Below are 11,164 nucleotides of genomic sequence, written 5' to 3' on the forward strand. Positions count from 1 at the left end.
ATCTATTATTATATATTCATTCCCTCTAGTTGAAAGACAATTAAGACACAGATAAAGTAACTTCCCAAGACCACAGATACAGCAGTGGAAGAAGTTAAATACTTTATCAAACTCATGCTTTTTGGCTCCAGAGTTTGTGCTGTAAAAACAAATAGTACTATGTGAAGCTAAAAGTAGCAACAGAGAATCGAGAGGAACGTTTGGTTGGAAATGCACGGGGTATGTCACACACACACACACAGGGTGTCTTTCACAGCCCACATTGAATGAAGAACCATAAGACCCAGCCTAAGTCCTTATTAGGTAGTAGCACTTGTCATCTACACTTTTTCAACCCTGCTTGACATGTACCTCACTGCTGAATTAATTTATTACTCTTTTACACACGGTGTACATGCTAACTTATTAGCCCGTCTATCATTTTCTTCTCTGTTTGTTGGGAGCAGTTTTGGCTATGTTGGGAGTCAGTAATAGTGTCTGCATCACACTCCACGAAACAGAGAGAGTACCGCGCTTCTGTTTACTCTAACAATGGACAGAACGATGTGCAGATACCAACAGATAAATATATGCAATTGATTTTTATTTGAGGTATGGAAATGAGATTAATCATGGTATTGTGCTAGTCCTGCAATGCGTGGATTAATACTCCAAGAAGCCTATGCTCCTTGTTTCTCCTGTTTCCTTCCCACAGTGCTTTCTACCTCCCGGCTGACACAGCCTCCTAACTGTGGGATGGCTCTCTTGCTCAGAGCTATGAGAACTGTCTGGTTATCCAGCTTTCTGTGGGATCTGAGATTCCTTCAGGATTTCTTAACAGCTCCAGTATATTGATTTACTCCTCAGTTCTTGTTTCTTACTTGAACTGTGTAGCTGCCTCTGTTACTGGGGTCTGTCCCCTTTCTTTGTGACTGTCCTGGCTTCCTCCTAGGAAATAGAGTGACTTCAATGAAAGATCATTTTGCCCCCTCCATGTCATCTCCTTGCATTGACCAGTCATATAGCAAGCTGAGAACTTGCTGTCCTCTCGTGATAACTGCTCCCACCAGGAGGATGAGCCATAGTTTATCAGGATCAGCAAATAACCAAAGAACAAGAATAATAAATTATCAGGTAGAAGCAAACTTTCAAAAGAAAAAGAGTCTTTAAATTTTAATCCCTTGGTAAAACCAACAGCATTTCATATAAGAGAAACAAAGCTCTACGAGTCACTTATTTTCTATCCACTGAAGATATTGTTACGCTGTTTTCAAGAGACCTTCACTGAAAATCGCTACCCCTTGTTCTTCAAGTCTCCATCTATTCATGAAAGACTAATGGTAACCTCGTTTTCCTTCACAACCCCAAAACATTTAAAAGTCTCCCATGAATTATTTACATGGCGGCTCCAATCAGCAGCACACCTGACAGACTCCCCAGCCGAAATGAAAGTTCTCTGTGTAAAGGTGCCCAGGGAGGGTGGCACCTCCCACTGTGAGGGCGCAGCCAGCACTAAGTCAGCACACATTACGTGTCAGCGCCGACATCAGAAGGAATCAGCTCCTTTGATCTCAGACCTCCGCAGGAAGCTTAGATCTCAGACAAATTAGATAAAAAATGAATTTAGAGCAGATATGTGTCCTGAGGCACTCAGATGAATGTTTGGGTTTTAGGAAAGGAAGTATAGTGAGTATCAAAACACATGAATTAATATGTCTCCTTCCCATCTCTGCGGTGTGGATGGGTCCCCATTGAAAAGCAAAGAGGGAATTTCGAACTGCACCAGCCCATGTGCCTTTGTGTCCCACCCAAGGGTTCAGTTGACTTTAAGGGGAACTGGGATAAAATATCAGGAAAGCATCCCTTCTCTACAAGAAAGAATGACTCACTCATTGGGGGACCATCCACTTGTACCCATACTCAGTGTAAATCCTTCCAGCTTTCCTAAACTCCTAATGACTTCTAGAACTTTCTAGAACAACAGACTCTATGTCCCTGATTTATAAGGTGTGCGTCAGTAAGCCCCTGGCTTCTTTTACAGCCGGAGCACTAACAATGAACAACCCCTCTCTCCTTGCCTTTCCCTAGACTGCTCATGCTTCTCTTAACTCAATGTCATACACAGAGTTCCGTGCTGGTGACTCGCACCCAGCACAGCAGGCCCCGTATCGAAGCCATCTCTGAGCCTCCACAGGTCCTCAGGCAGAGCAATGGACAGTCGAGCATACAACAGAAAGGATACGCTGTCCTATTTATCAATGAGGGCAGCAAGTCCTGCTTACTTGTCAGGGAATATAAATGCAATAACTAATAAATATCGCTGCCTATGTTCTAGCTGAGTTATTTGTTACGTGAAGTGGAAGGCTATCATTTAACTGAGTTGGGTAACCTTCATGAGTGTGACCTATATTTTTGTACCACTATCACATTGTTTCAAGACTTGATATAAGTGTAATCCCTGCTGGAGTCACTGACATAATATCAACTTATTTTCAAACGTAGTTCCATATTGTTGGTGTTCACACTCTGATGAAGCAGGGTGTTGAGAGTCATCTTACTCCTGCTTCATTGTGTCAAGTGGTGAAGTTACACTGAAGCCAAGTTAATTGAGCATCTGAGATCTCCACAATTTTGGTCAGTTCAGTTGCAAACATAACTCCTTATATATGTTCAAATTTTCTCTTTAAACTGTTCAGTACAATATCATTTATTTTTATATTTTATTTTCTTTCTTTCTTTTTTTTCTTTCTTTTTTCTTTTCTTTTCTTGTTCTTTTTTCTTTTTTTTTGTATCTTTAGGGAAAGGTCTACAGGGTGTTCAGGGTCTCACTACTAGATCGGACTCCTAGTGATCTGCCTCCCAAGAGCTGGGATTACAGGCACGTACAACCACACCCAGTCTCAATTGCCATCTCAGCGTGCCCTGGGGGTGAGGCCAGCATGGCAGGCTCGGGGATTGAACTTCCGACCCCTGCACCTGCTTGCAGGTGCTTTAATCCCCTGAGCTATTTGGCCAGCCCAATTTTCGTATTTTCTAGTATATCTCTCATTAATATTTATTTTCCAAGACAACACATACTCTGGCCACCATTATGCACATATCATATTCTCTGACCTCCCTTTTTTGTAGTTCAGTATCGCGTTGAACTCTCCATCCCGCCCAGGCTAGCCTGCAACTTGCACCCGTCCTCCTGCTTCTGCCCCCTGAGTGCTAGGCTCACATGTATGCGCCCCCATGCCTGGTGATTTCATTGTGTTTCCAGCCATACTCAACTGGGTCATTTTCTGTTACTAACATAGAATTTTTCACAAAAGCTAACTTTATGAAGACAAGAGGTTTATTTAGAGTTTGTAATATTACTGCTTGTATAGATTTATCTGAATGAGTAAAATACTCAATTATAACTTGTAATAGTTATTGTTTTAAACTTTTAAATTTTCCTTCAAATGATTATATCATGTGCAAACTATTTCATTTTATGTCTACTTTCATTCCTTAGCATTCAAAATGTGTTTGTTATAAGATGCCAAGAATGAATTACACACTTTGTCCTCATTTGAATAACAACGCCTCTATAGTATTCCATTGCTAAGCAAAATATTGTCTAATGTTGGAACCCTACCTCGTGTAGCTAGCTTTTAATTTTTTTTCTTAAAGTACAAATACCCAGAATTTTTCCACTTTTAAAGTAGGTTAAAGTCACACATTTTTCCTTATGGAATGTAAACATGCTATCCACTAATGATGTCCAATTATAATCTGCATTTCTGGGAGCTTGAGAAAGTGTCTCAGCTCTTTGGTTCCTCCAGTTTGGTTCCTCTACATATCTTCAGGCCATTCAGCTCTTCTCCTTTTCCTGGCATTCTCCGAGGCTTCGACACACGCCCTAGCCCACGTCTTCAGCCACTCTCTGCAGTGCAGCAATACACAGTGCAGAGAAGAAAAGTCCCTGAATTGATGTTTATAGTCACTTGCACACAGTGGGCAGCCTTTCATACACATCAGTTTTCCATTCCCAACCATTGGTGCCGGCATTCAACAAAGAACAGCGGCAAGGGGCCGAAGAAGAGCGCCTGAGCTGGAGGCCATGGTTCTGAGATCTGAGCAGCAGCTGTGCCTGGCAAGGGACCAGAAAGAGGAAGCTTCCATGGCCATCTGCGTGTACTGCCTGAAAGCAGGAAGTCACCTGTCCCCATTGGTATGACCTAAAAGATCAGCGGCCATTCCCCACTTGTTAATTATATAAACTGGATACATTTTCACACCACTTTTCTAAAAAGTGAGAGCTCTTTTACTCCAGTTGTAGGAACCCTGGATTCCAGGGGTCTTTGGCAAGGAAAATGTATAGAAGGGAGAATTATTTTGTCTGTCTTCACCTTGCACTCAGTAAGTATCAGTGGTATGTCATAGGTTCCTAGAGTAAAACAGATACTGGGATAAAAAAGATAACAGAATTTAAATCAAAGATAAGATGAACACAAAGAACTATGCCACATATAAAAAGTGGTAAGTGCTATGGTTTGTGTCTAGTGGTCTCCCCAAAGCCTCATGTAGTCATGGGGCAGCTTCTAGATTTGCGATTAATTCATGATCCAATGCTGGGATTGTGGGTGTGAGTGTTAACACCCGCCCTGCGGCAGACAATCTGCATACAAATGTAAGACGGGGAGAGAGGCTTGCTAGCTGCCTCAGTGCTGCTCCTCCCTTTGGTCTTTGCTGTTTTCTGCCACCATGAACTGCTGCCCTCTGCCACGTGCCACTCTGCCTTGGAGCCAGCCGAGTACAGAACTGCCACGACCTATGAGCTAAATAAACTTCTCCTTCCTTAATTTTAGGAGTCAGGTATTTTGTCCCAGAAATGAGAGAAAAGTAACTGAGACAGTAAGTAAACACAAGAGTAAAGTTAGAAGACTTGAAAGATGGGAACTACTCTTTCTAGATAATTTGAAAAATGTTTCATTTATGCTTGAGTGGAGTAGGATGCAGATATATGGGTATGCTGGAGAAGAACACTTGGAAACGTAGAAGCTTATGTAACATGCAGGACGTACTTGCCTGAAGAGAGGGGGGCCAGGAAGCGGGGGCTGAACCCACAGGACTGAACTGGACCGAAGTTAGGCCTCTGACACGAGTGAAGTAGAGACAAGAGGGCTCAGGACCCTACAGAAGCAGAGTTGATAAAACTTGGCAAGCAGAAAGAGGACAGACCCAGAAGGAGGACCTAGGAACTGAGCTCTCAGGTGTCTGAGCTGCAAGGTTCAGGGACTAGTCTCCAATTTAAGGAAACAAAGTCACAGTTGAGAAAAAGTGATGCAAGATTGCTGTTTGGCAGAGCACAGCAGGGCCCCTTCTCTGGCCCCTGGTCTTTCTACAGACCTGAGTTTTGGCAAAATGGTCAACAAGCCCTTAACAAGTGGGCACGGAAACACCATGACATGACTTACAATCTACGGGGACTGTCCCTATACCTCAGGATAAAGAACTTCCTTCCCTTCAGCCTTTCCTCCAATGTTTAAGGTATTCAAGTGCACAGTATTTGTTCTGATTGCTTTACCCTAGCTCATTTACTGAGTGGAACTGTTGCTTAATCATCTCCAAAATATATTCCTGTGCCCCAGCCATGTTGGAAATGTGCACAGAGCAGAGAACCAACACCAGCTCTTTTTTTTTTTTTTTTTTTTTTTTTTTTTTTGACGGAACCGGGGATTGAACTCAGATCCTTGCATTTGCCAGTCAAGCGCTTATCCTACTGAGCCATCTCCCTGGCCCCCCAGTTCTTTGAACTATACGGAGAAGATCTTATAATAAACTAAATAAATACTCATGTAATGTTCATGGAGAGATAAAATCTGACTGTACTAATAAGCAATTCCAGGAGGTTCTCACTCAAATGTTGCGGAGCTGATTAGTACCTTATTCTACTGACATTTTGAGTGCTAGCGACAGCATCACACGCTGCGTGATGTTTCCTGCATCTCTGGTCTCTCATCCTTATTAATAACCCTCCAAATCTCCCAAGTTATGGCAAGAAAAATGCCTCCAGACATTACAGATGTTCTCTGAAGTTAGCATAAGCAACGGCTTAAGACTTCCGAGGAAATGACCAGGACACAAAATTTTTCCACTTTCAGACTGGCGTTCTTAGGCCAAGCAGGTGACCTGGGTGGGGGCAGGGCAGCTCTGTGGGCATGTGATCTATCTGAACCAGGAAAGTCAGTATTCTGCAGGATCCCATGCTCAGTAGTTTTCTTTTTTCAACCCAAAGAAGTTAATATTCACTTTGAAAAAGCAAGGAAGATTGCAAAAGACTTTGTGAAGAAAAATGCACACCCACACTTGCCTCAAGATTGGGACTTATTTAAGAGATGAAGGCACATTCGTCAACTAGAAGACACTGTCTAAGCAAAGAATCAGGAAGAACTTATAGAAACATGAGGATGAATGAGTTAATGCATGGAGAGGAGCAGGGGGCCGGAGTTTGAATCCACAGTGAGGTTACCATAATAGGAGAGAGTCAAATCTTAGAAAGCTTGAAATCATAAATAACTATGAGAAAAAAACACATTAATAAATAATACATACAATATGCTAGGACCTGTTCATTAGTCCTACATACTATTATCGTGCCAAATTTAACAAAGAGGAAATGAAAGAGCTCAGCGAGATTAATTATCTTGCTTGAGGACATAAAGTTAGTCAACAGGGAAGCTATAAGACTCGTCTCTGGTCCTTGGTTCCACGCCCCAACTGCCACATTCTCCTGCCTGATCAGCTGATAGCAGGAACTCATCCAATCTTACGAGGAGCAGAACAAAATGATCAGATATGGAGTTTCAAAGGTGACTGTGGTGGCTCTGCACATCAACAACCTTGGCAGCAGGGCAGGGTGGAGAGCATATCCTTCACTCCCCCACCCTTCCTCGAAGGTGACTCTTTAGCACCTCCAGGGTATTCATGGGAAATGTGGTCAAAGCAACGACATGCTAAGTTTCTGATCTAAATTCCACCCCACCCATGAGCCAAATAATCTTCAGTGATGCGGTAGTCCTTAGTCAAGATGCTGATGTGTAAGATATCCAGGCACTCACTTAGTAAATGTCAATGTTTAAAAACACAGAGGGAAGAGGAAAACTAAAGTGCCATGGATGTAGAGAAATGAAACCAAATCCATTCCGAGCTAGCAACAATTACGTGTTTGCAACAGACAATAATTTCCAAAGGAAAACAGGAGATGCCTCATTACTTGCCTTATAAAAGATGCTCTTAAGATTTAGACAAAGCTTAGGAAATAAGGCAATAAATCAACCATGATCCCCGGGGTGGGATTTAGGTAACAAATCTTTCTCTTTTCAGCTTGGATGTCCTAATAAAATGGTCTCTTTGATGCTCCTGTCTCTTCAATCTAAACTTTCACACAGATGCTGTGTCCCTTGCCTCATTTCTGATAATTTATTAATAAGCTACCACATAAAAAATGTTCCTTAATAAAACACCCAGGCATTGTGGACTGCCTAATGAAGTTAATTGAAGCAAGTCAACTGAGAATTATGTAGATGACCATATTAGATTAGGGGAGATTAGCCCTGCTTCTGGGGCTGTTGAAGGGTGAGGCTGCACAAGGAAGCAGCAGGATTCAGATGGCAGACCAGACACCTGGCCTGGGCTTGCATCAGTACTACAGACAAAGTCAAAGCCATCTTCGGTGGAATCTGGTGAGACTTTCTGTACATTTCTCTCCATCAGCATTTTCCCATTACTTCTACCCCTATCATCTCCTCTACTCACTGTTCCCTTTTACTGTAGGCCTAGGGGTTGGCTGATTTAGATAATTTTTATTTTACATTTTATTGTCTCCATGGGAAAAGGTGGGAGCAATGAAACTAGCTAAACACACCTGCACAGACACTAACCAGGGCTCCTTCCCACCTGGGGGCACGCAGATGCAGGCAACCAGTGCATCTTGCTAGAAGTACCACCAGCCAGGCATGGAAGCATATGCCTGCCACCCCTGCACTCAGGAGGCTGAAGCAGGAGAAAGGCCGTGAGCTCAAAGCCAGCCTAGGTCACATAGTGAGTTCAAGGCCAGTCTGAACTCATCCCACAAATACATAGATAGATAGATAGATAGATAGATAGATAGATAGATAGATAGATAGATGATCAATAAATAGGTAGATATAAATAGATAGCCAGACAACAAATCAGAGTTTACTAAAGCTAATTCATTTCTTGAGGTTTTAGTACTCTATCTAGTTTGCATAGAGGGTGTTTGATAAGGACATTCCCTGGTTTTTCATATTCAATAAGGTTGTCAAACTGGTAGCTTTGGAACAGAAAAGAGGAAGATTGTACAGCAGTATCTGTTTTTCCCTTTTCATGCTATAACTAATTCAAACACTAAACCAATGATCTACTACTAAGAAAAAATGTGTGAACATCATTTTAAACACGGGTCACAGCTGAGCAAATGGGCCTGACTGCGTATTCCTGTGGCAAGGTAGCATTATTTTGGGAAAGAGTACGGACAAAACAACTAGAGAAAGCACTTGACAAGCGTCAGAAGCTGAGCCCCAGGGGCAGAGGAACCCATAGGGGACCCGGCGGCCCTCTCCTGAGGGAATCCTCCCCTCCATCGCACTTACCCTCTGCCTTCCTGGTGCCTTTCTTTTCTGCATCTGTTTGTGATGCTCGCCATTTGGAAGACACTTGGGGTGGAGTTTTCTGATCACGAGTCTGGGACTCAGAAATTTCCTCAGGTTTTGTTTCTGGTATCAAAAAAAAAAAAAAAGTTTTTTTTTTTTTTTTTTTTTTAACATAAAAATAACAGTTCCATCTTTAAACGGGCCTTGCAGGCCAGTGAGAGAGCTCAGAGAACTCAGTGCCTGCTTGTGCAGGCGCAGGGATGTAGTTCGAGCCCCAGAATCACATGCCTTGCTGGCCCTGGCCCGCGGGCATGCTGAGCCCACCACCAAGACACGGCGTGGTGGCACACGCCTGCAATCCCAGCACTGGGGAGGCTGAAAACAGGAGGATCACTACGAGTCTGAGCTGCGTAGTGAGACCCTGTACTAAGTACATGAAATAAAATAAAAAGACAAAATAAATGGGCCTTAACTGTTAAGGTGTTTGTCGGATATACTCCCCTCAGTATGGTAATGAGACATGTGCAAAACACTGCATGCAATATAGTCAGAGTTTAAGAAATTGTCTTAGTTATATTTCTCATTGCTGAGACAAAATACTTGACACGCCAAGTCAGAGGAGGAAAGGTTTATGTGGTTCACGGTTTTGTAGACGTTCAGTCCTTAATCCGGGGCTCCAGGGCAGGGAGGCAGGGCACAGGGGCATTGCAGAGAAGACACAGTTCATGGTGAGCAGAAGGCAGCAACGTGAGCCAGAGTGGGGAGAGAGCCAAGCTGCCCGGCTCTGCCGTGCCTGTGTGGCCTTGAATGATCACCTTCCTGCTCTGTGTCCTCCTGTACATCCCACCGGCATGTTGATTGCATACTTTGCCGGGTTATGGCATAGATCAAGATTGGCCCTAGTGATTAGGGACTTGGATTTTTATGTTACTTCAAATCAGCCAATTCTTGCCTTCATTACATCAACTGAATGTAACAGTTGATACGTTTGTCCACCTGAGAAGTTTAGTGACTCAGCAGGGGACCGGGATCCTCGCTTTGTAAACATCCCGAGCCTGTGCAAAAGCAGGACGTGGAGGTGCGGTGGGTGCCACACCTGCCCAGGGGATGGGAGCCTGATTACAACAGAAGGGGGAGAGAGGCTTGCCCCCCACCCTGTTTTGCTCCTCTTGCTTTTGGTGTCTTCTGACACCTTGAACTGCTGCCCTCTGCCCGACCACCCTGCCCGGGAGCCAGCTGAGTAGGGACTGAAACCTCCACCAACTGTGAGCTAAATAAACCTTTTATCCCTTAATTTTGTGTATCAGGGATTTTGTCTCAGCAGTGAGAGAAGAGTGCCCAAGCCACTGACCTACGTGGCTTCCTATAGTATGCCTGGTATTATTTCATTTTGCTGATTGTAGTTCTCTGAACTGAACCCAGTGCTCTCCCACTGAGCTACATCTCATCTTTTCAATTTATTTAGTTATTTCTTATTGTTTGGAGACAGGGTTTCATGGAGTTTTGTGGATTGGCCTTGAACTCCGAGCTTCCTGCCTCCTAAGCTGTCTGGCTTCCAGGCATGTGCTAACACCCCGAGTGCCGTGTAATTTTATATATTGCAAAAGCTCATAAAGCTTCTCTCCAGAGGATGAGAAGAATCGTAAATATACCGCACATGATTTTTAGGTGCTTTCACACACGCACACCCACACCCACATACTTCTACGTTTGTTCCTCTTGAACCAGCAGCACACCAGGCAGCTCAGTGCCAGCCAGGAGACCACCGAGCACAGGGACGCAGCCAGGATGATGGTTGACTTCTGCCTTCCAGTTTCAGGCAAGACAGAAAAAGACCTGGATCGAGCTGTAAAATTGGCTCCTGTTTTTTTGAGAAAGTTCCAATAATATATTAAGATGTTAACATAATGAAAATATTGCAGAAAAGATATGGCTACAACAGTGCACATATTGGGTACTCAAATATTTATTGGATTAAGTGATTAAATAAATGATGCAATAATGTATCCAAGATTTGTATTCCTGAAGAACGATGAGATTTCAACAGTAACTGGTAATAATTCTTAATCACTTTGTCCATTCGTGGTGAGGAATTCTTCCACTGCTCTCATTTTTATTCACAGACCTGCCTTCTCTGCCATCAGAAAGTTGTACTTACACTCAGTGCTGTGTTCTACTAATCAGGAAAAATTCTCACAGCTCCGGAATACATGGAACTACATGTTCTGACATGCGTGTTTATTTAAAATGTGGCACATGACACATCAAAACAGGAGAACAGGGACTCCTCTTAGAGTGTCTAGAGACTTCTACAGTTCAAAAGAATCATGGAAAATAGAGTAGAGTAGTGGCACGTAGATCCTCTTCCATTGTGGAAGAAAGGGGCAATGGGAGAGACTTTCTATTGAGAGACAGGACAGAGACAGAGGGGGGGAGGGGGAGGGGAGGACAGAGAAAGGGAGGGAAGGAAAGGAAGGGGACGGGAGGGGAGAGGGGACAGGAAGGATAGGAGGGGAGGGGAGAACAGGGAAGGGGAGGGAGGG

At 43.5% G+C, this 11,164-nt stretch overlaps 1 protein-coding gene across 1 annotated transcript in view; it reads right to left on the reverse strand.

The window, feature by feature from the left end:
• Positions 1 to 11,164, reverse strand: part of Pkhd1 (PKHD1, fibrocystin/polyductin) — a 503,959-nt gene that overhangs the window by 4,378 nt on the left and 488,417 nt on the right. The window contains 2 exon segments of the mRNA XM_023712007.1: positions 8,622 to 8,744; positions 10,324 to 10,482. Coding sequence (XP_023567775.1) covers positions 8,622 to 8,744; positions 10,324 to 10,482 — 282 coding nt within the window.

The sequence above is a fragment of the Octodon degus genome, unplaced genomic scaffold, assembly GCF_000260255.1.
Source record: "Octodon degus isolate 3935 unplaced genomic scaffold, OctDeg1.0 scaffold00022, whole genome shotgun sequence".
Lineage (NCBI taxonomy): Eukaryota > Metazoa > Chordata > Mammalia > Rodentia > Octodontidae > Octodon > Octodon degus.